This window comes from Hyperoodon ampullatus (assembly GCF_949752795.1).
Source record: "Hyperoodon ampullatus genome assembly, chromosome: 10".
Lineage (NCBI taxonomy): Eukaryota > Metazoa > Chordata > Mammalia > Artiodactyla > Ziphiidae > Hyperoodon > Hyperoodon ampullatus.
In genome coordinates, this window is record NC_136923.1 from 77,385,320 (window position 1) to 77,410,612 (window position 25,293).

General features: G+C 42.6%; 1 protein-coding gene across 2 annotated transcripts in view; it reads right to left on the bottom strand.

The window, feature by feature from the left end:
- Positions 1 to 3,542: 3,542 nt before the first annotated feature.
- Positions 3,543 to 25,293, bottom strand: part of ADGRF5 (adhesion G protein-coupled receptor F5) — a gene marked incomplete at both ends in the record, with an annotated part of 58,427 nt that continues 36,676 nt past the window's right edge. The window contains 12 exons of one of the 2 annotated variants that reach the window (XM_079713621.1): positions 3,543 to 3,622; positions 5,462 to 5,546; positions 6,158 to 6,217; positions 6,304 to 6,345; positions 7,605 to 8,990; positions 10,557 to 10,736; positions 13,002 to 13,210; positions 14,978 to 15,130; positions 16,882 to 17,094; positions 20,747 to 20,956; positions 21,109 to 21,228; positions 23,065 to 23,235. In XM_079713621.1, coding sequence (XP_079569747.1) covers positions 3,543 to 3,622; positions 5,462 to 5,546; positions 6,158 to 6,217; positions 6,304 to 6,345; positions 7,605 to 8,990; positions 10,557 to 10,736; positions 13,002 to 13,210; positions 14,978 to 15,130; positions 16,882 to 17,094; positions 20,747 to 20,956; positions 21,109 to 21,228; positions 23,065 to 23,235 — 2,909 coding nt within the window. The remainder of the gene's footprint in view (positions 3,623 to 5,461; positions 5,547 to 6,157; positions 6,218 to 6,303; positions 6,346 to 7,604; positions 8,991 to 10,556; positions 10,737 to 13,001; positions 13,211 to 14,977; positions 15,131 to 16,881; positions 17,095 to 20,746; positions 20,957 to 21,108; positions 21,229 to 23,064; positions 23,236 to 25,293) is intronic. The other variant, XM_079713620.1, reaches the window with a different exon arrangement.

Below are 25,293 nucleotides of genomic sequence, written 5' to 3' on the forward strand. Positions count from 1 at the left end.
ATTGACTTTCTCTTAGGGATGCAGAGCCCATTTGACATCACCTTCATCTGCCACAGATGAAATGCATTCCACCTACATGGCATTTCTATGACCACACTTGTTTCCTTTTGTCTTCTCAAATGGTTGTGACTTTCTGTTCCACTTGTCTCAGAATAACTCCTTCCCCCACCTCTGTTCTTGCTGGTTGCTATAATCTTTCTGATCTCCATGCAACTTTTTTTTTCAGTCTTCCAACCTCTCTGAAGGTCCCTAGATAAAACCACAAAGGGCTATGACTTCCCACAGTGTTTCTTAATTTCTGGCCTTAGCAACCTACATCCTGAAATCCCCATGGACCTGTATTTACCTCTTTCTCCAAGTAAACAGTAAGGCACAGGGAGGAGGATGGCAGATACATGACTCATTCAAGAGATGATGTGTTACACTGGACTTAGAATATTATACTGGGCTTAGAATATTTCTGTAGTGTATATTCATTGCTCATTGGTGAATGCTCCAACCTCACAACCTCTGAAGCATTAGCACAGATCCCTTTGCAAGAAACTGACTTAATAGAACATCCCTTAATGCAAGAAGGTTTTGGTCCATGGAACCGACTTTATACACTGAGAGATTTCAGGGACGTGGGGAAGTATTGCCCTCTTTCCAAGTGAAGTTGACCCCATATCTCACTTTGTATGAAAACCAGAGCCCATGTTCTCCCTTCCCTCGGAAATCTGCTGTGAAAAGCCTTGGAATCCTTGCTGATTGAGAACTGGTGACCTTGGCGCCAAGCACAGCTCCTGCTTTCATGGAATTTACAGCTTCACGGACCACTCTTTTTTACAATTTTGAATTCTGTTGCTTATTTTAGGATCTTCTTGGCAAAGAGCAGTGGCTGAACTATGTGTCTTGCAGTTGAGCAGAAAACCAGCATTTATTGTATTTCTCCAATGTTTTGTTTGTATAGCTTTCCTGGGATTTGGATCTGGCGCTGTGACTTGAAAGGTGGGAGGTACATGCACACCTCTGTGTGTGTGTGTTGCGGGTAAGTGAACGTGCCCACCCCCCATGTTAATGAACTTGGGAAGAGAGCCAGATCCACATCCTGGGGAGCCCTGCTGAAGGTTCCTGTCATTACAGAGGTCCCCTCCACAAAGTCAAACACAATGATTCTCAAAGGATCCCTACAGAAGTGGGTGGAAGGTCAGTGTTTCTTGTCACTTTGTGGTTTTGAACATGAGACCCACAGCCTCCAGTGTGCTGTGCTTTCCTTGGCCGATCACATCAAGGTGGCCGTGCTAACATACTGTCTAACCCTGTCTCAGTCCCCGCTGATAGAACCCCAGAGACCACAGCAGCAACGCTGTTCTTGCCCTAACAGCTAAATCTAATTCAGTTCATCCTCCAACCTAACCTCTGGGTCTGTCTTCCAAGTACCAAACTCTGCCCAAAGTTGATCATTCCCTGAAAAATGTTAAGCCTGACAATCATTTCCTTTAGGGACTTTAAATAATGAACTATTCAGCTGGGATAATGACGTGACAATTTGCAGGCAAATGTGGGCGTAGATGTCTGCGTCATTTGTGAATAGGTATGAAAAAAGAGTTCATTTCCTTGAAACATTAGGACCTCTGCCTCACCTCCCCCTCTCCATAAAGAAAAGAGAGATGAAAATAGAATTTAAAATTTAAAATAAACGGGAGAGGTTTTAAAGAGTTAAAACATTTGCAGAATACTCTTTCGAAACTCAATAAATAAATGGTTGCTGAATCTCGGACTCTTTTGGCCTTTCTTCCTGGTGGTTGGACCCGTTTAAATTTGTCCTTATGAAGACCACACAACCCACATTTTCAGAGAAGCCCCACATTTTTATTCTGTTTCACTGTCTCCCTGGGATCCGACTTTGATTTGGAATGTATGGTTGTTGTGGCTACAGTACGTGGTTAACATTTTTTTAAATTAATTAATTTATTTTGGCTGCATTGGGTCTTTGTCGCTGTGTACGGGCTTTCTCTAGTTGTGGCGAGCGGGGGCTACTCTTCGTTGCGGTGCACGGGCTTCTCACTGCGGTGGCTCCTCTTGTTGTGGAGCATGGGCTCTAGGCACGCGGGCTTCAGTAGTTGTGGCACGTGGGCTCAGTAGTTGTGGCATGCGGGCTTAGTTGCTCCAAGGCATTACATGGTTAACTTTGATAAGGATGCTATTTTAATCTTTGTATTTTTATGAAATGCACACACACAAGCCAAATACACACATGCACATAATTCACAAACAATCTTCACCATCTGTTCATCAAGGTAAAGTGTCATCAGGAGCACAGACTAGACGGTTGTAAAATTTCTTTCTAAAAGATTTCCAGGTGGTTGGAATAAACACAAATTAGACAGTAGAAAACTCTTAATGTATATTGGTCTAGGAACTTAGGAACTGAAAGAATTAATACATAGAGAGCTATACAACACACCCAGGGCCCCTAAATCCACAGTAAGTACAACAATAATAATATACAATGCTGTAAGGTCATTAAAATCTATTCTATCATGCACACAAAAGTACCTGGTTAAAGCTGTTAAATATATGACAGTTGAGGGGGGTTCTGTATTTCAGTGCAATATATCACATCTGGAAATGAATGGATATAAAATATATATTTTTTGCTTTCAAAAAGTGGAACAAAGCAAAACATAAGACTTTTCTGCTAAACTATAAAAGTGTAATCAGCAGTTGGTCTACTGTGATCTAATAAGGCATGGTCATCACATTTTCTCTGTCTATTCATTCCACTTAGCTCCAACCTTAACATACAGTAGCATATATGTATGTGTTTAGCATCAGGATCATGTCTTCTTCCATGAATTTCTTGTAAATATTATCATCCACTTGAAAGCATCTTTGATATAATTTCCTCCTTAATTTTTTCATTGCTTTTGTTTTTTTTGGTCCCTCTTAACTAAGGAAATACCAGGAAGATATTGAAGTTTCTCCACGGCTAAATTTCAATTTCCATTTTGGAGTCATTTTTGAATTTTCAGTGTTGCAGCACCTGAGAAGCGATTGTATTAGGCTATTAACATGGAAATCTTAAAATGTGGTCCTTATGTTGTTCTTCTCTATTTTTTTCTTTTCCTTCTAGTTTCCTCCATCCCTCCCTTCTTTCTTCCTTCCTTCCTTCCTAGAATTCACTGAAGTATTTCCTAGGTCCTAGCCTTTTACTTATTATTTTAATCAAAGCTTATCTTTGGGCCCAGGGTGTGAAAAGTAAAAATGTCTCTGAAATTCTATTGTACAATATAGACAGAGAAGTTGGCTTGAGTTTCACTTAAATACTATACACATTCAGTATCACACAAGGGGTGGGGGTAGGGCTGCAACATAAATGTAACAATTCCTTTTAGTCTGTATTTACAAAAGAAAGCCCCTTCCCTAATGAAAAAGTCTCTTCAGTATCTGCTCCCTGAAGCCTGTGGAGAAAACATTTTATCCATGGCTTGTAAAGGATCTCTTTTTCAGAGAACGTCCACTGTTCCCCAAGAGGTTCCATGGGCTGGATTTTCCTGTTCTTAGTTGAGCAATGAATAAGCACTGGATGTGTTTTCCAGGGATGAGCTGGTTATTTCCGGGGTGGAAACATTGTATGTTCCTGAAAAACAGAACAGCAGCTCAGCTCAAGGCCAAGTCTTCATGATCACTGGGGTGTGAACCTCTGCTAATGGACCAGGGGGCGCTCTACTCCAGGAGCCAGGGAAGCTCAGGCCATGCCTGGATAGGAACACATGCCTGCCCTCCTCCCCAGACCCAGAAGTCCTGGAGAACAAACAAAGCTGTTCTCAAGCACGCGTGGCAGCCGACAAGACAAGCACTAACTATTTCACATCATACCAGCAGCCAGATTTCTACAAAAGACAGGGAGGTCGCGGCAGGGGCAGCCCTCTGCATGCCACCACATGCATTGGCCTGGGGGCATCCGTGGGAGGGAATATCCCTGGTCCCTTTGGGTTGGTGTGACTTTGGGAAGCTCTTGGGAGGGGCCTGGGGGCTGAGCTGGGGAAAGGGAGAAAAGGAAAGAAAAGAGAAAATTACAGGAGAAGAAAAGGCAGGACCGAAAAAGCAGCAGGAGTCAGAGAATGCCAACAAAAGTGCTGAGGATGAGTGTAGCAGGGCAGGTGGCCCGCGAGCTACTGCACAGGCTAGTGTCAGCAGGGGGGTGGGGACTGAACACGGGGACAGTAGGGGCTGTGTGTTGGGCAGGGGAAGCGACACAGTGCCCACCCTACCATCAGATGGGCGGACTGCCACGGCTAACAGGGTTTCCATCATTGCCTGGGGGGCCCTTTGTTGCTGCTGACAACACAAACCAAAGTTACAGTGATTATGGAACCCTCAAATAGGCCAACCTGGATCTGCATTAATGACCCCGAAAAGCTGAGTGGCAATGGCCGGGGCTCTCAGGCACCGGGACCTCGGGAACAGGACCCCAACCCTTGATCTGACTGGTTCAGAAACAATGAACACATTTTATTGACCTTACATATTGCATAATTCTGATTCTGTGGAATCGTTTCATAGAGTTTTCACTGTTCTTGCTTTAATGCAAATAGTAAACATGATCCAGGGACAGCGCTGGCCAAAGGGAATAGTTCTAACATACCCTGGAGATTTGATCATTTCACAACAGGTCCAATCAAAAGTGAAGGTCCTCCAGTTTCATGAGTAATGAATCAAAATGAAGCTCAAAACACCAAGTTCTCCGGAGTTTCAATAATTAATAGGCATTCTCAAAATTTGCTTTATATGAAAAGCCTTAGTCAGGAAGGCTTTTGATACATTTGATACATTTCTTCATTTGTGAGATTTGTTCAGTTTTGAGGAGCTGAAAGGAAGTCTGGTGCCTATTTTCCTAAGGGGAGGAGGTGGTGGTGACATGGGACAGGAGTTTCAGCTTTCCAGAATAGCTGAGACCCACTGCCCAAAGTCATTAACATTTTTTATCTTATGTCTACAAGGAGGAAATGTTCACTGCACCATGCCCCTAACAGAACAGCTAACTTGGGTGATCCCTCATATGTATGCACAGTTTTATAAATGTCGATGTGCAAAAGAAGCACACTCTAAAAAAAGAAAAGGGAAAAAAAAGGGAACTGAAACTCACAGCATGGGATCCTATGGTAGGATTCTCTAAATATATTCTTCGCTGCCCTGTAACCCATAAACATGACCTACCTATTCTTATATAACAGGAATAGAAGAGAACTCCGTGTTTGACCACGCCAGCAATTTACAGTTCCCAGTTTTTTGGTGGATACAGTTTTTATGGAGAGCTCTCCACAGGTTGAAGGCAACTGCCCTCTGTACCAACCCCTTGGTTGTTTGGGAAAATATAAGCAAGTATTTAACCTCTGCCCCAAATAAGGCCATTATGGGCCTTATTATAGGTTGACCTATAGGTCAACCCAGGAAACATCTAGAGGTCAGCACGTACCTGTTTTACCAAACAAATTGTTAAATCTTCTTGATATTGGAGAACTCATAGAAAATACAGGAGTAGATGAACCTAGGGATGTTGACTAGAAAAGAAAAAAAGAATTACAAAGCAAACGTGTTAGACCAAGGCCCAGTTTTGATCTGTAGGATGATTCGTTTGCTGCCTGCTAGTGGTCACTGATTGCATCTTTCATCTCACTTTAAGGAGAGAGCCTGGATGAGCATGAATTTCTATTTCAGACAAATTAAGCAGGGGAGCCACCTTTTGAAACACTATAACATCACCACGGGTATTACGGAAATAGCTTCCAAATACATTTTTTACTGTTTGATAGGGCTTATTATCTTCTGACATATGAAAACAAATATATCTAAGTGCAATAGTTATTTTCCAAGATGAACTACAGAAAATTCTATTCATCATTATTCTTCAAATTTTGTTCTTTATGGCCTTGAGTTTCCCCAGAAGAGTGCTTCTCATTGAAATTTGGTTTTAGCCTCCAGTTGATATTATCTGTGCTGTTTGTAACCTCTATTAAAAGATGTGGGGACAGCATCTTAATGCTAGTTCTGTTCCATGACTATGTTTAATAGGCAGAATCAGGTAAGAAGAAAACACAGTGGAATAATCTATGTTATAATTGGTAGTGGAGAGAGAGGGGTTTGTGAAAGTCTCTACAAAGGAAGTATTTACCTTTGAGTGCTGTGAAGACCATCTCGACAGTGAAAACTTATTCAGCAAGGCTTCCTGTACCTGCATCATTTAAAAGAGGCCATTGTCAACTCAACATGTCACTGCAATTTAGACTTTTCTAGGATCATGACTGTCACTGTTCTTACCTTCTGATCCCAGAGGCATCCAAAGAGTAAAATGAATAATCCCTGAAAAAAGAATTGGGAAGAAGTGCATTTTAATCATATTAATTATATTAATCATATTCTAGTCTAGCAAAATAGGAAGTATTGTTCGCCTGCCATAGAATTTGCACTATCTCTTTCCACATCTGCATTTATGGTCCAGTAGATGACAATGATGTAGTAGGTCCACACCAAGGGAACTTTGATGTTATAATGTCATAAGGGTATTTTCAATTTCCCTATTTCCCCCCAGTTGTGCGCTGGAGATCGTGCTGGCTATGTTATTAAACATACCTCTTATGTCTACAGTAGCCCTCATGTAGTTGTGATGAGAACATAGGACATGAGGTGGAATAATCAGTCCCTTCTAGTCAAGGCATAGTATAAACATCATTAGACATGAGCCTTAAGGTTTGGAGCCATGGACCCAGTAGCAGAAGTTAGGATTTGCATGGTCTTGGCATTAGCATCTAGGGCAATGTCTCGGCATCACCTCCAGATGCCCTGGGTCCTCACCAGCTCATGGGGACCTAGGCCTACCAATGATCTACTGGTTGAAGCAGAATTAAGCATCCCCTTCCTTGTGCTCCAAAGGCTTGTTGTCTGTACCTCTGCTAAAGCTCACCTAACAACGTGGCTTGTATTATAGTTACGGGCTGCTGGAGAGCAAAGAGCATGTCTTTTTCGTTTTCACATAATGGAGCAAAATGTCTACCTTACATAGAGCATTCGTTCTTTCATCCTTCAGAAACATGCTTCCTGAGAACCCACTATGCGGTACAGAGCCTTCATTTCATTTGCCAAATGTTTACTGAGCACCTAGTCTGTGCCAAGGTCTTTGCAGGCACTAGGAATGTACTGATAAATAAGACAGATGCTGCCCCTGACCTCACCAAGGCAGAGCTCATTTAATGCTTGTGGAAATTAACTGGAGAGATTGTTTGGTTTAATGGTGGTATTTTCATTTAGGAGATAGTAAACGGCATCAAGATAATGTTAGATAAATAGCAAAATCCAGTGTAGGGAAGGGACTTTCCTCCTATTTGTATTATCAGGGCATTTAGAAGAGAGGTGCATATGCAACTAAATTATAATGCAGGTGATAAGAGCCATGCGGTTCCATGGGCACAGAGGAATGTGCCCTTTCTATTTCATTGAGTTCTTGTCATTCCGTTCTTTAGGGCTAGGGCCTCCTATGAACAAAAGTCCTTCCCCGTTCCTACCCCTGTTTGTGTTTCTATCATTATAGATCCTTCCCAAGAGCGCTGCCCTGCAGAACGTACCTGGAAGGCATTGAGGAGGGTAAATACAATATGGAACACAGCATTGCTCCCCTGGAACACAGTGGCGAGACCAAAACCCCAGGTGAGCCCCAAGAGTGGTGTGAGGACCCCAATGCTCTTGGTGATCTGGAACAGGCTGCTTTTTTCCTGCTTGCTTGGCTTGTCCCCGATGGAAGGTCTCAGGATCTTGGTGATGACCACGACTGTGATGGTCACGTTGACCACCACAATGAGCAGCGCTGGGATAATGAAGGCCAGCAGGGCCTTGGTATCCTCCCAGTTGAGCCAACAGGCATTTTTCCTTGTGTAGACCTCCCAGGGCTGGGTGGCCCCCACAGTGATGACGGAGATGACCAGAGGGCAACCGTAGCCGAGAGAAAATGCAATAGCCTTCTGAATGGACTTGCTCGTGTCATGCAGGATGAAAACCAAGCGGTAGAAGAGCATGAGGCCCAGAGTCAGCATCCAGAAGAAGACGCTGAGGTAGGAGAAGTGGACGAAGAAGGTGGCAGCCACACAGGCCGCCTGGTTGAGTGGGTAGCGGTAGTTGTGGATGGCGGCGGCCACGATGAACCAGACGTCAGCGACCAGAAGGGAGGCAGCAATGTTCACGATGCAGATGTGGCGCATGGAGGAAGTCCGGTTCTTGGTGACCGATTTCCACACCACGGCTTCCACAGCGAGGCAGGCTGTCAAGCTCAAGATGGAAAAGCACAGCCCAATGTAGGAAATGATATCCAGTAGTATTTTCAGGAGAGAATCAGGGTCTGGGGAATCAGGGGACATGAGGATGGAGAATGATGTGAGGTGGTCACAGCTGCAGGACACACTGTCCTCGGTGACTTCTTTAACATAACATCCACTGCTGTCCCAACCCCCTGTGTGGTTGGCGAGGTTGAAGTTCCAGAAGACACACCTCGGTACCCCGCCCGAAGGGTTGTTGTTTTTGAAAGTCATCGAAATCCTGAATGGCGTGGTTATATTGTGGCTGACAGTGGTTGTCATTACTAAGCTGTTTGCAAAAGTCTTTCCTGGAACATCCTGGGCGAGGATGGTTTTGAGAGTTGGGAAAGCCACGGTGACGATAAATGAATCTGGTTGCAGGTGTTCCAGCTGGCATTCATTAATGGTCACATTGCCCCAGAGGTCAGAGTCTAAGAAAACAAAGCTCTGTGTGTAGGATTTGGGGTGGCCAGATTTTATGACCATGCTCTTCATCTGAACATTAGGTTGAGAGATGGTGCTATCTTCTGACCGCAAGGCTCGGGAAAATCTTTCCACTGAATCCAGTAACTGTGAGCTCTGATTGGTCTTTTGCTGTCGTGACATCATCCAGGTATTCAAAACGGGTTTGCCGAGGATGACGTTGACCGTGGAGAGGACGTGCTGTAATTGACAAGGCATGGGATCAAGCCAACCGGATGTTTTCAATCATAAGAGAGAAAAAGAGAACATCTCCCTGGAAACTAGTTCAGTGGGTACAGGGAAGGAGAAAATAGAAGAGAAAAATGCAGCATCGCAGGCTGTGGAGGACTGTGATCCACCTTCTCATGGAGGGAATTAGCAGGGGATGGGTCCTCACAACTGCGAGACTTACTAAACATTTAGCAGTCGTGACGGTGAGAACTGCCCCCACCTCTCACTAAGGTCGACTCAGCAGGCTGCCAGAGATATTTATTAATTGTTTTATCTTATTTTAAAGCTCAAGCCTGTAAAGGCTTTTGGGTGGGTGGTATCTCACCAGCAAGGGTGAGGTAGTCTCAGAAGACCCTCTCAAATGCTGAGCATCAAATACGCCATGGGAGTGTTGTTAAAGACATCTTTCTTTTTAGCTCAACATTTTGATTCTCTCTCCCATAAACTTGGAGTTGTCATTTGTGGCTTCTCTCCATGGAGAGAAGTGGCTTTTTCTCTCTGCCCTTCTTTGCCTGGTTCTGTTCTCTGAAATGATGAACCCTGCAGTTAGTTGAATGGTGGCCCTTATTTGGAGAAAACCTTATTTGGAGAAAGCATCTTTGTAGACGTAATTAAGGATCTTGAGAGAAAAATCAACCTGGATTACCTAAATGGGCCCTAAATCCAAGTATCCTTATAAGAGACAGAAGAGGAGAAGGTAAATGGAGAAGAAAAGAAGGTCATGTGAAGACAAAGTCAGAGGTTAGAATGAGGCAATTTGTTACAGCAGCCCTAGGAAATCTGTATAAGCTCCTTAGACTCCTGGTACCCAAGATGCTTGCCAGTTACCTCTGGTTGGGTTTGGCCAATGAGAAGCATCGGCAGGAGATGAGAGGGTGAGAGAAGAAAGAAGCTGAGATATATTTTTCCTGCTACCCACTGCACCTTCATTTCACTCTCAGCACACCTTTGGTGGTAGTTACATACTTCCAATACTGTAGCTCCTGCTCAGTGATCCCTCCTCCAACACTATGGGTGCACTATTTCCTCTCCTTTCCACATTAATCCTCAGGGTAGTAAGGGCTTCTAAATGTAGCTGGTCTCTGGGTGCCTTACACCTTTTTTTTTTTTAATTCCTGGTTTTACCTCTGTAAGTATCCCTTCATTAAAGTCTCTTCATGTGAACTCTGGTGGGTGAATTCTCTTTCCTCTCAGAATGCTGATTGCTTCAAAGATCATGTTTTGTGAGAGACCATTGAGAATCCCACCTTGCACATATTCTGAAAACCTTTCATTCCTAGTTTTCTTAGAAAGCAAGTAAGAATTCATTCTCTTTTAATGAAGAAACTAAAACAGACTTTCTCTGAAGAAATCTTAAGATCCCAAAATGTACACTGAAAATATTCACTGATATGCTAAAAGCCAGAGCTGGCAAAGCGTTGCTCAGGAAAAGACAGAGAAGAAGTTGCGATGGAGAGAAGTTATGTTTCTTGACCCCAAGTCCTGAGGGATGAAAAGACAAGACCCCAAACTCCTGCAAGGCTTAAGCAAACTCACCATCATCATTTCTGAATTCACTTGGGTTGGAACTGTTGAGAGCAAATCAAGGATGTTAATAATGGCTCCCAGGCTCCCAGGAAATGAGCTGACTTCAAGTTTCACCTGGTTTGTGCTAATGGAAAGGTTCTTTAGGTATGAAGGGAGCTTCTGATCCTGAGAGGGGCTCTTCATCAAAGCCTAGTAAAACAAAAGCCAACACAGAAAAAAAACAAAAAATGTGCCCATCAGTCATCAAATACTGCTGATACATCCATGACAAAAATCTCTCACATCTGAGTTTCCTTTTTGATTCCTCCATTCTCATAAGTATATCCCATAAGGTAATGTACTTATCTCTTAAACTGTGCTTGCTCTTCAGAATGGAATATTACATGAGACCTCACACATAGAAGGGGAACAGTAAGGCATACGTCAACCTGAGGACTAGTTGAAAAGGAAAAGGAAGGGAAGTAGATATGATCGCTAGAGAACTAGATTAAAGTTGCATAAAATTGTCACTTGATTGTCTGTATGAAAGCACATTTGCCACTCTGCTTTTTCTCATCACTTACCTCGCTGACCATGAGAGTGGTTTCTATCCCAAATTTCCTGGGACAGTTCTGGTTTATATCTGATGTCCCAGTGTAATTATAAATAGTGCCCTCTTTTATTTTCAAAAATGATACAAATGAACTTATTTACAAAACAGACATAGACCCATATACATAGAAATCAAACTTAACGTTACCAAAGGGGAAAGTGGGGGAGGGAAAATTAGGACAAACAAGGACCTACTGTACAGCACAGGGAGCTATACTCAATATTTTGTAATAACCTATAAGGGAAAAGAATCTGAAATATTCTTTTTTAGATTCTTTTCCCTAACACATCATTGTAAATGAACTATACTTCAATAAAACAAACACACACATACACACAAACAAAAAAAACCAAAAAGCAAAAAGTATCCTGGTTTGGATGATAAATTATATGTCACCTTATCTATAATGATCACATTTGTGTTTTCTAACTATCTGACTCCTCACTATAATTAAAGAATGAACTAAAAGTTGGTCTTCTCCTTAAAGAACTTTGATGAGTGTTCTAACCCAGGGGAGTTTCCTCCTCTGAATGCAAAAGTATTTGTTTTACTTAACAGAATTTACATTTGTGACATCACTACCAATGTCATCCTGTGTTTTAATTTCAATGTCTCTCCCATTAAATGATAAGCTCCTTAACAATGGGAACCATGTGTTGCATTTCTTTATATCCTTCTCATATCCCATAACCCCTAACATAGTCATTTAACTTCGTATGTAGTAGGTATTCAATAACATATGTTGAATGGATAAATTAGACAGAGCATGATAGGTCAGCATGCCCCCTTTCCATTGAAAGGGTATGTAGTATCTCGAATTGGGACCAGGGCCCAATGTTGAGTTCAATTTATAATTTCTATCTTCCTCAGTTGGGATAGTTTATATTCCTGATGCTTTACCCATCAAGGTCTAACTCAGATGCCAAGTTTTTCAAGCAGAATTTCTTGATTATCCTAGTCCCAATTAATACATATATAACATCTATATTCCGTATCCAATCAGAGGTCAAGTTTTGATTTGGCCTCTTTACCCTGATAGCACCTATAATAATGCTTTATACATAGTCGGTATTTTAATGAATTTGATGTGAGACAAGAGATAATTAGATAAAATGCAAACCAATATCACCCTTTTTTCTCAGTCCTTCTTCCCAGGATGTGAGGATTTGGAGCTAACCAGATGTTAGCTCCAAATATAGCTCAGGGTCTGAAGATGTTACCATGAGCTATAACCCCACTAATTGCCTCATTTATTGTAACTCATGGAATTTTAGGAGTCCTGAACTTTCAGCAACTTAAGTATGAGAGGTAATTTATATTTATTTTGATGAAGTGAAACATGTTTTTCCTACCACATGTCAGTAACCTCTATTCTAGGTAAGAGAGGTCAGCTAGGCCCTTCTATAACTATAGGTTACCTCTAAGGATTAAGGAAATCTCAGACTTGTAATAGCGTAAAGCCCAGCTATTTTTTTTGACTGATGAAACTTACTTTTTGTGTTGCTCCCCTTTCTGAAAAGATTAGCGCTATTAGCTTGATATAAAAATTCTTCAAAGCAGAGCAGTTTTTTAGAGGGGATAACACAACTTCCATCTTGGAGGTAATGGACACAAGGTATTAAGAAGTCAAGGTGAAGCTGTACAGCTGGTCCTAGGGCAGAACACGTATTTCGCTGCCTCCATATTTGGATTCAAGTGAAATATTCAGCATTTCTAGGGTTGCATCTTCTTTGGAATTAAATAAGTATAGCTTTGAGAGCAACACAAAGCAGCTGAAAGCCCATTTTCCTAAGTGCTGAGAAATAGGATCAGCTAGACACATCTCCCCACCAAGAGTTCAGAGTCAAGTGTTTAAGAATCACCTCAGCCAGCCGGAGCAGAGTATTTATTGGGGCAGAGATGCAGTCGTTTTTCTTGACCTTCCACTGGGACCCCACACATCTGTAAGTTATGGTCCCACCAATGGGACTCCCAGGGATTCTGGGAACATTAGAGAACTGGCAAAGCTTCTGGATGACTTTTCCGGGTTCCCCAACACCTATGATAGGATCTTGGCATGTGACGTTCTCCCCTGCATTGGAAAAATGGACATAAAAAGGACAATTGAAAAGAGGAGAAAAGATAGTGGAAATAGGGTCAGGCTTAGGTAGAGTTTTGATCTTTGAACTCATCTTTTTTCTTTTCAGTGACCTTTTCGGAGTTGCCCAATTTCTTTATTTTGCCCCTGATTTTCTAAAGCCCCTTAGGGCTTTCCATGCAAAGCCAATTCTAATCTGCGCTGGCTTTTTCTAACAGAATTTATTTCCTCAATGCCTCATTCCCACCTCTGACCTCCAGGAATCTTATCTCTGATGCCTGTAAAATCTAAGCCATGGAAAGTAATGAGAGCTTGATGTGTACTCATCCAGATAAAAGATAGGCAGGTTAACAAGGGTCTTAGGGACATAATGACTTAATCCAAGGGATTCTCAACTCTGGTGTATTAGAATCTTCAGAGGAGCTTGGAAAATACCAATGTCCAGGCTCACTCCAGCCCAAGTAGATCAAAACCTCTTGGGCTGGAATTTAGGCATCAGCAGTTTTTTAAGCTTCCCCAGTGATTCTAGGGTGCAGCCAAGTTTGAGAAGCACCACTTTAATCCAAGGATATAATTAGTAGGAGGAATTCCAGGCACCCATGACCTGAATATTCTGGGCAATATTCCTAAGCATTTATTCCTTCTGGTTTCCCTTAAGGATGACTTTGCTTTACCTGTACTCAAGACAGACTTGAATGGGAAAATGGCATTTATTGCAGAATCTCTAGTCTCCAAGGGACCCTGACTCTCTGATGAGCAGACCCCCTTCTCATCATCTTTTAAATTTAGCATGAATTGAGTTCTTAGCCATTGTGTAAAATCTTAGAATACTTAAGTAATGTTCCATTAGGAAAAAGAAGAGGAATCAGACTTGGTATGAAGAAAGAAGAGCAGAACAAAGGTAAGTGAATAAAACATGATGATGCCTAGGCTAAGATGGAGGGACAGTGGAGAAATGACCTTGGCTTCCCCCTGGAAGAGGTGTGCTTGGTGGGGTCCAGAGGACAGTGACCCAGAGAGATAGGGAGCTCTAAATTGCTTCCTACTTTGTTGTCTAGGGCTCAGATACCAACAGATGTTGAGAAAGACCTCAAATCCCTCAGTAAACTCAAATAAGCTTGGTAATGGAGACATGGATCCTACAGACATCACGGGTTCTATTAGAGAGAAGATTTCTGCGGGGAGGGGATTGCTTATTGTGCAAGCCCAGGAGCATCCTTTATCCACTTGCCCCTCGGTTGCTACTGAGGAGAGCTCTTCGGTATGGGTTATTACAGAGATGGCTCCACAAATCACGACCTTTTACCTTGAGAATAGTATTTAGGGGGATATTGGCTCAGTGATGACAAAGGATGGGAAAGACAGTTTCTGATTCTTTTATGTAGCCCTTTTTTACATAGTTTCTGATTCTTCTTGCGTACAGAAATATGGCTTCATCTGCAAGGTTTTCTTGATCCATTTCTCCCCACCTAATCATTAGCAGAGTTAAACCAGGCAGCCTCTTCTATCCACCCACAACTGTCTCTAGTTTAGAATCTACCACATTATATGTGATAACATTTTTAAATCACATTTCTCTCTCCCCTAGGCTTGAGGCCAAGAAACATAGTTTATTTCTTTTCAAAGCCCCATGCTTAGCTCAAGGCTTGCTACATGAAAGTGATTAACATATATTTATTGATGGATGAATGAGGGAGTGAATGAATACATGAATCCCTGCTCGTGACTATAACATTTTAAAATAATTTAAAATGCTCTCACCAGGAACCAGATTAAGCTTCATAGATGGGCTCCGGACTGAATTATTAGCGGTATTGGTAATGTGACAAAACACATCCATATTTTCTGGACAGGAAATTGAGTTTGCCACGAAATGGTGTTTGTAGCACACTTGTGTTCCATTAACTTCTTTTGCTAAGGTACAATGAAAGAATGAAGTCACAGCATTAGTATTCAAAGCACAAATTTTGTTAAAATCATCCAATGTGGATAAACTTGTCCAAACTTTTCCCAAGAATGTGCCACATTCATTTTAATGTGGTTCTCAAAATGCCTCTAGCTTAGAAGTAAGTAAGCTCACATTGGCACGTGTGCTAGCCAAAACCTTACCTCCACCATTCATGGCTCCAAATCTGTGCCTACCCAGTTCTGGACAATCAGAATGCTTTCTCAACCTCCCTCTACCTATTGAAATCCCCACCATGCTCTGTGCCTTTATCCTATCCTGCTTGTGCAGCATAGGTTTGGAGGTCATCTTTTTACAGATCTGTCTCCTCCACCAGACCCTAAGGTCTTGGAGAGAAGGTACCTGGTCTTATTTATCTTTGCATCTCCCAGTGCCTAGCTCGGTATTTGACACAAAGAAAGCAGTGAATGCGTGCGTGTTGAACACAGAATGTTAAAACCCTTAAATAGCTCGGTACCCAGATTGATTTCATATCCCCCCTACCATGCAGCCTTCTCTAAATTGTCCGGTCTTTATGGGATCCCCATTTTTCTGAACTTCCATTGTTTTTTCTATCTGTAGTGCTCATTTTGTATATTTAATGCTCTATGTATTGTCTTTTACGACATATGCCCTTCTAGATATTGATATATACGCCCCACTTCTTTCGTCTCCTTTTCATTGCCTACTGTTATGTTTTGTATTAAGCATAGGTCCCAAAGAACAGTTCTTGAAAGTATGAATGAGCTTATAAATCCCTCGTGAAGGTGTCCATGCATTCTGATTTGTGGTTGTGAGTTCATATTTGGTTGACCTTAATCTACAGGAATCCTGAGGGATCTGGATGGAGGGTACATTCTACCAGAGAGGATTTAAAATTTTTGGCCAGGTACCCCTGAGTGCTACCAATGGACTACTTTAAGTTAATTACTCCTCAGCTTGGAGTTATTGGACCACATAGGTAGTATAAATTCAAGCCCCAAATCTGAATGAAGGCAGGACAGTTATACTTCTCAGGGGAAATTGTTACCCACCCAGCACTGAAGCTCTTAACTCTGGCAGATGAATTTTGTTTTTCTAGCTTCTTCTTTTACTGAGCATGTCACTGTCTGAGGGTCCTGACATTGTGCTGATGGGGTAGGTTGCCTTAGTTACTGCATTGGGAGCAAGGCCTTTTCTTTCATACACTTCAGAGCCTTAAAATTCAAATTCAAGATTCTGAGGTTTCCGATATTGGCAGATGCCCTCAGGGAAACTCCAGCATTCGCTAAAGCATTACCTCTATTTTTCTTTTCTTCTATGTTTTTGACCCTTGGTTATTTCTCTTACTCTCGTGCCTGCTCAACTGTGCATTTAAAAGGATTTTTGCCATACTTTTATTGCATGCTGATTCATAGCATAGAGGGAGGGGTGATCAGAATATCGAGTCTACTATACTGAGCGCGTAGAAGGCTTGTGACGGTAACTTAATACTGTCTTCAACAGCTCTCACTAAAAACAGCAGGCTCCACCCTCACAGACCCTCAAGATTTTGTCACAAACCAATGAGCCACTGGTCACCTAGCAAAATAGAAGGCAATAAAGCCTCATGGGCTTCCCCCTGTTATATTATGTCTCTGAAGCAATCCCTCTGTCTCTTTACCCCTATTTTAAGAGTAAATTTTTAGACTCCCCATATATGGAATCATGTGTCCTTACAATTCAGCAGTGGGCATCTTACCAGCTGGAAAGGATGAGGAACCAGCTTGGAAAATGACCTTGTAGTCTCTGTCCTCCTCAATGCAGCACTTGATGTGACGGGAGCTTGTGCATGGAATGGCAGCTTCCAAAGGATCAACCATGATATTGAACTCTAGGGGCAGCGGGTGGACGATGACATCTTTGGCCATGACACTGTATGAATTCTTGTATCGAAATATGCAGTGATAGGTTCCTGAGTGGAAGGAAGCCAAGATGAGATGGAACAAAGTCATCGCTCCAAATAGACATTTGTTGAGAAAGTTGAGAAGAGGCTTGGCTTTCCTTGTCAAGCTGGGGCACAGGCACCGCACCCACTCCTGGGCCCTGGACTAGAAAATGCTCCATAGTTTCCCCTCCTGGGTTTGCTGTGCATTTGAAGGACTAGCTCATCACCACCTAAATATTCACTTACTTTCGAAGAAAATCAAGTGGCGTATCCAGAGTCATATAGCCTGTTGGGGGTGGAATTGAGTTTCAAATCTGGTTCACAGTACCTACTCCAAGGCTCTTTCTTTAATCCGGGTTGCGGGGAGCGCGGAATGCGAATTTTGGTGTGTGCTGGGCTGGGGAGCTCTTTGAAGAAAGTTGCCAGTGAGAGGGAGATAGAGCACTGTGGTCTCACGAGGCCCTCTCTCTCCATCTTTAAGGGAGTAGGTGCCTCTGGTCTGGGACCTCATGGCACCACTAAGGAATGTGGGGAGGGAGCGGGGAGGGAGGGAGAGAGGTTGACTGTGAGTTCTTGGGAGAGCTTGGTCTGTGGATTCTGAGATTAGATGTCTGACTCTTATCTAGAAAAGTCTAAAGAGGAGAGCGGGCTGACTTTGCAGGAGTGAAAAGAGAAGGCTGCAGCAGGAGTTGCCTGCATGCCCAGTGCTTGGTGAAGCAGAGTGGACTGTGGACAGGGCTTGAGTTGAGCTTCATGAAAGGAACTCACAATCGTCAGAGGATGAACCACCATTGGATCAGCTGTTGTCGGGACAGTGGAAGATTATAACAGCATCTACAGTTAAGTAGGACCTTTCAATGTTCCTGACATTCCTTCTCTTTGCCCCGACTCTGGAGGAGCCAGAGTAGCTGCTAGCCAGAGGGAAAACACGTAGAACGAGAACAGAGAGGAAACACTTTCTGATTCCCATTGGGAGGGAGGGGAAATTTACATTGAATATAAAATAAAAGTGTAGTTGATTTAGATAAGAATAGATGATTTTTAGCACCTGATTCTGGGACTGTTTAATAGTTCAGTGTGACCAGAACAGCCACAGCTCTTCCTAAGTTATTGGCTGATAGTAGGAAAGGGCAGTTGGGCAGAGCAACTCTCCTGTGTGAGTTCAGCACAGGAGAAAAAGACTCCCATTTCCTGATTGTATCTACCAAGTCCAGCCAGATAATAAGTAGTTATTTCTACAGTATTGCCTAGGCCTTATATGAAAAAGTAAAGAACTCACAGGATCTGGACTGATTAAGCTTATAATGAATGAAAAGCTTTAGAATAGAGTTGTTAAGAGTTGGCCTCTGTAGCAACACAGTCTCTGTTTCCCTTTGACTTTGCTGTCTACTAGATGTATAACCTCAGGTAGTTTCCTTAACCTCACTGGGCCTCAGTTTCCTCATCTGTGAAATGGAGATAATAATAGCACTCTTGATTCCTGGAGTGGAGCAAACAAAGAAGCAGTGAAGCAAAGCCCTTGTCCTATTCCTGTGTTTTCCTGGGACAGCGAAAAGAATAACAAGGACTCCTGGAGTCAGCTTTGCACCAAGGATTCTCAGTGCCAGTGGGTCATTGCCCACAACTCTAGAGCTCCTTTCCAAGATGTAACTGATGACCGGAATCAGGGCTTAGGGCAGCTTCCTAACAGCCCTTGGGCTCAGTGCCAGGATAGGACCACTCAGTTAAATCTGCAGCCTGATTTGCTCTTTACCCAGGACTCTGAAGGTAATCAAGTTATCAGGCACCAAGTCTAAATGTCTTTGTGAGGGTTTGGTTCTAGAAGTGTCTTGAAATGACATATAACAAAGTATCTTCAGGGGGTGAGTATATTGGAGTAGGGGAATGTAAGATCTCTGTTTTAGAAAGGTCATTCAGGAGAATGGTCTTGGGGGGGAGGGAGGCATGGGATGATGCTGTTACTACTGAACATTTACTTTGTGTAAATAAAGCAGGTGGTGCCGCTTGTTGAGACAGTATGATTGGCATCATGTCCCTCCCTGAGGAGGAGGTGGCTGGTGTATTCCCTGCATGAGTCTATGGTGAACACGGAGGAGGCAGGGCAGGTGCTCATCTCCCCACTGAAGAGCCTGCACAGAGCCACCTCTCTGCCCTTTCAGATGCCTGACTGGGATACTGCTTCTTACAGATGTGTGGTCTTTTCATCTCTGGCTGTAATGTTACCCACGCGACCTAAGCTGTGACCATTATTCCTGACACTTTTTTGAGTGATGAGGCAAATCTCCCAGACCCAGGTGTACAGGGGCAGGGAGGATGGAGAGAGAGGTAGAATGATTAGGTAGTTTTGTTATTTTATTTTGTGGTAACTTCACAGCATTTTAAAGTTATATACTATATGTTTAAACATCTCCCTAAAAAAGGCTGACCTATATAACAATCTAAATGGGACTGTATCATTCTTCTACTACAAGGTGGGAGAGAGTTCCCTTTGTAAAACTATGAATCCAAATAAATGACTGTTTACAAAAAACAATAAAATAATAGCACTCTCCTCTAGGTTTATGGTTTTAAATTAATTCATACACTTACGTAAAACAATATCTATCACATAGCAACAGCTCAAGAAATGTCAGCTATTATTGAAGCAATTCCTTCCAATTCCCTTTTCTTTCAAAAATTTGCATTTCCTCCCAACCTAAACAAGGTCTAGGGATAAGTAGAAAACAAAAATGTGTTTTTTCCCCCTTTGGAACCAGGCATATAAAATCTTTAGGCAGAATTTTTATACCTCAGTTGGGTGAAACACAAGAGTCTGGTAAAAATACTTTAAAAAAACAATCCTCTTAAGAGTTTGGAATTAACATATACAAATCACTAATACAGTAAGTCTCTTACATACGAACCTTTAAGCTGTGAACTTTCAAAGATGCGAACTTGCCCCTGTATGCCAGCTGTTGTGCTGTACTACTGTACTTTTCAAGGTACTGTACTGTAAGATTAAAAATGTTTTCTTTATTTTTTGTGTTTTTTATGTAGTTTTTGTGTGAAAAGTAATATAAACCTATTACAGTACAGTACTATATAACTGATTGTGTCAGTTGGGTACCTAGGCTAACTTTGTTGGACTTATGAACAAATTGGACTTACGAACGCGCTCTTGGAATGGAACTCGGTCATGTGTAGGGGACTTATTGTATATAAAATAGATGAACAGCAAGGACCTACTGTATAGCATGGGTACTATACTCAATATCTTGTAATAACGTATAATGGAAAAGAGTCTAAAAAAGTATATGTGTGTGTGTGTGTGTGTGTATAAAACTGAATCACTTTGCTGTACATTTGAAACTAACACAACATTGTAAATTAACTATGCTTCAATAAAAAAAAAATCCTCTTAACTTAATGGCAAAGCACAGACTCTAGAATCAAAGAGACTAGTTCTAATCCTGGCTCTACAGCTTAAACTGTGGAAACCTAGGCTCACTTTGCACATCTGTAAAATGGGAATAGTGACATCTTCCCCCAGAAGGCTGTTGCATTTAGTGTGAGTACATATGTCATATAGAGTGGCTGGCACAGGCATGGCCCAGGGCAGGCCCTCCATGGATGGTAATGATTACAGTGTGTTTCCAGGGGTCCAGGCATCGGGGTCCAGAGTATCTGGGCTTTCACTCACCGTTCCACTCCCTGGTGGAGGTCTTGACTGTCAGCACCGACTCTGCTCCGTTAGGATACCTCCTCGTGGTATAAAACCTTTTGTATATTTTAATTCCAGCAGAAGTGTTCCAGTACACCTCATCATAATTACTCATGTCACTGATGCACTTTATAGAAAAGCTTTGTCCCTCAGAAACAGAAATTGGGTCCGGGGTTATTTTTAGGTTGGCTAAAAGAATGCAAACAAAACAGACAAAAGAAAACCAATAACAAGTAAAATGTTTAGTCTTTCTGGTGACATCAACACCTGAGTGAAATTTCACATAGAGACAGAAAGCATGGGCTGTCCTGACTCTACTTGGGTCCATGCGGGATTGGTACCTTGCTGCTCCGGAGCTTTACTTGTTTCTAGGCTGTTCTCGGTGGTGCTCTGAACTGTACCCATTTCCATCACATGCCTTGGAAACTCGCGCACTTCCCCTTTGTGGCTGGAATTATCTCCTGATGATCAGCAGGGCAAAAGGTTGTAAACTACAGTGTCGACTTAACCCAAACTCCCCTCCAACCTTTTCCAGGCACCTCAAGGGGGACTCGATGGCTCAGTTCTTATAACCACATCATTCTCTACTCTTTGAAAATAACTTCAAAAAATACCATACTGTATATTAATTTCTTTCTTCTGTATCTCTTCTCCATAAAAATGTGAGCCCCTTAAGAGTAGGACCCTTTCATCTGAGTCTTCACATCCCCAGCATTAGCACTGGGTCCAGTACCCAGCCAATGTTTTCCAAGCAGACGAGTGGTTTTTGGAATTACATGTTAAGTACAGGGATCACAGCGTTTACTGCCCAAATAATTATACCTGGGCTGGGAAGTACAGACACCCTAATTTATGTCCCTATTTACTCCTATTTCTGAGAATTTCCTTGTAAGTTCATGAGGAACTAGTCACTGAAACAGTTAACAAGACCCTTATAAATATAAAAGCTTCTATGAACATTCTACTGGTTTTGCCTCTGGTTCTCTTTCTACTCCTCTTTGAGCATAGCTGTCATTTCAAAATGCCATTCACTCTGTCTTCTCTACGTGAACCATGTCATACCTTGAGCCCACAGATGCTGGCCAGCTTTTCCAATCAGTGTGGAATCTTACTCTTACTCATAAACAAAAGAAATCAGGGCTTTCCATAGTACCCTCCAGAAGCTGGGATTCAAATGTTCAGATGCAGCCCCAAAGTCACAGAGAAGGGATTCATATGCCCCTCATGTTGCCCTCCCTGGCTATAAGGATCTTGAGATGGTTTTCTAAGGCTGAATTGTTTCTGAAGGTGGAAAGGAATAGGGGCATGGAAGCCTCAATCTGGTTCTCTTGATTCTCAGATGAGAATCAAACTACCAGACCGGTGGTTTTCAGCGAAGACTAAGCATATCCCTGAGACAGCCAAAAGCCCACAGAATCAACACAACTCTCTGAGTTAAAACTTGCAGGGTATACCTGCTCTCATTCTAGAAAACTGCAAATACCTCAAAAGACCCTGAACTTTTCTATAGTAATACTGTTTCAGATAAATCTAATCTTGATCTTTGTAAAAGTGCTAAGTCACGATAGTAGAACATGGAAACAAGAGTAACAAGTATGTTTATCTCAGTCCTTTCTCCAAATTGTTCAGAAAGGGGAACTGAGCATTTATCTAAATATAACAGTTTGTTTTTGTAAGATGGGTGGGTAGAAAAACAGGTTTGTCTGCTCCACTTTGGCAGATAGGGATGAAGTTATAATGCTTTGTGATATGAGCAGAAGAAATGATACTTTTAAGAGGCCTAGAATTACTTAAAATATTTTTAAAAACCCACTTGTTACAACTGTAAAATAATCACAAAATACCAGACTCTTAAGTCTTCCTGCAGCATTCTCTCCGGAAAAGATGAAATGGGAGAGAAAGAGGGGGTGAAGGATGGTGGGGAGTGAGCCAGGCTATTGGAATTCAAAGGAGGGAGAATGGGATTATGGGAGGACAAAGTGGGAAATCAGAGGTGTTATCCCCATTCAGGGACTCATCTGAGTGTGAAACCCTACTTCCCATCCACTTTCTGTCTTTCTAGTACAATGCAGGCTGTTCCTTCCCTGCAACCGCTGTTTCTTACCCCTACCCTCCCTGCTTTTAAAGACTTCGTAAGAATTTAAATGGCAGAGATGGAAATCCCATTATGTGGTTGACCCCCGTCGCACTCTCACTACCATGGAAGGCCCTGCTTTACTGCTCACGGATATTCCCAGTTGATTGGCAGCCCTTAGTTTGAAGAGCAAGGCAAAAAATTCAAGCGAAAGAGTCCTTACCCACAGAGACGAATGTCACTTTTATGTCTTTACTGCCTCTGGCTCCGTGGGGGCTGATGAACTCACACGTGTAGATCACTGTCGTTCCAGACAATCTGCTCGGACACTGAGTGCCATCAGCCATGAGTGTGTATCTGCTGCAGCCAGTGTCTGTGTCTGTTTCAGGGCTTCCTGCAACAACATAAAAGAGGTTCTTTTACTGTCACAGTTGGCTGACTGTCTGAGTTGGTAGCAAAGAAGCCAAATCAGTGAAAAAGAATTCTTATTTCATTCAATTTCTTCTCTTTGAAGGGAGAGGCAGGGTGGTTTAATGGTTAGCCCTGCCGCCTCAGGATCCACGTGGCCCGGCTGCAGATTCCAACTTTACTACATACCAGTAGGGTGTTACTGGGCAAGTCACTAAACCACTCTGTGCCTCAGTTTCTCCAGATGTAACATGAGAATAAATAATAACAGCTGTGACCTGGGATTGTAGTCAGGTAAAAGGAGTTACTGTGTAAACACGTAGAACAGTGCCTGGCTGGGGCCGACCCCTAACAAAGACCCTTCGTGATGGTAGTTGGAGTGTGAAAAATAAAAAAAGAAGCCATGTGTTTGGATATGACTTCAACTGGAAGGAAACAAAATGTCAGATTATTTTGACTATTATTATTGTTGAAAGGAGGAAGAAACGGGACATGGACTCTGATATTCATCTCATTTGAGACCTGTTTTCATAACTTGTTCCTTCTTATTAGTATATATGTTTTAGTGGAAGCTTCAACGTCATGCTTTCTCAGGGTAACAGCAATTTACCCTTCAGAATAGCTGTTCACTATCTTCCTTTCAATTCCCAAGATGCTGTGCCCTCCAAGCCATCCTGCCTGTGGCTCTATAACAGCCCCTTGGCCATTTTTTCTAGTCCTGTTCCTTTACTCTCTCTCCTCCAATGCTGCCTTCTGCCATGTAGTTCTTTTTTTTTTTTTTTTTTGAAGATGTTGGGGGTAGGAGTTTATTAATTAATTTACTTATTTTTGCTGTGTTGGGTCTTTGTTTCTGTGCGAGGGCTTTCTCTAGTTGCGGCAAGCAGGTGCCACTCTCCATCACGGTGCGCGGGCCTCTCACTATCGCGGCCCCTCTTGTTGCGGAGCACAGGCTCTGGACGCGCAGGCTCAGCGGCCATGGCTCACGGGCCCAGCCGCTCCGTGGCATGTGGGATCCCCCCAGACCAGGGCTCGAACCCGTGTCCCCTGCACCAGCAGGCAGACTCTCAACCACTGCGCCACCAGGGAAGCCCCTGCCATGTACTTCTGCCAGGCATTGTTCAAACACTGGCAATCTTCCAAACATTAAAGAAAAAAAAAACCCTTCTGATGAACTCCATCCAGCCTTGGCTGGATGATCAATGATATTTAAAATATTTTGATTGATAAGTCACCAGTTTTTCTCCCCAGTCCCCAAGATGGTTGTTCAGAATACCAAACTGATTTCCCACCTTGAGTAAGTTACCCGCTAGTTCATAGGTACAAATGTCCCTTTCATCTCCAAGGCTCACCCCTCTACTTATTTTTGGAAAACCTACTCTCTCTAATTCCTCCAGGACCTCACTCCATCCTTTATCGTTCCTCTCCCTTGACTGCAGAACAATGGAAGTTACTGAATGCAGCCTATACGTTCGTGCTCTGTTTTCTGGAATAGAGCTGGTAGGCAGTTACAAGTACGCTGCTCAAGGTTAAATAATATCCAGTGAAAATTGCCCACGGTGCTGAGGATACGTAAAGGCATGGTCTGCAAAGCTTTCATCCTTACCAGAAAGCAGTTATTGTGGCAGATGCAAAGTATGCAACTCTGTTTTAAATGTTGACATTTATCTTCTTTTTTTTTCTCCTCTCAAAAGTCTCGCAAAGTGGGTACCATTGTCACTATTTAAAAGATGAAGGTCTGGGACTTCCCTGGCGATCTAGTGGTTAGGCTTCAGTGCTCTCACTGCCGCTGCCCAGGCTCAATCCCTGGTCAGGGAACTAAGATCCCGCAAGCTGTGCGGCGCAGCCAAAAAAAAAAGAAAAAAAAAGATGCAGTTCTCAGAGTCAAGATGACCCAAGTTGCTCTGCAGCAGAAACAGGGCAGAGCTGGAATGACAGCTCTTCAGGACCAGATTCTGTCTTACTGGAAAGCACGGGTTGTAAGGCTAATTTTTCTAGAGTAAAAGACTGGGCTCAAGTTCTTTTTTTTCTTTTTCCTTTTTTAAGC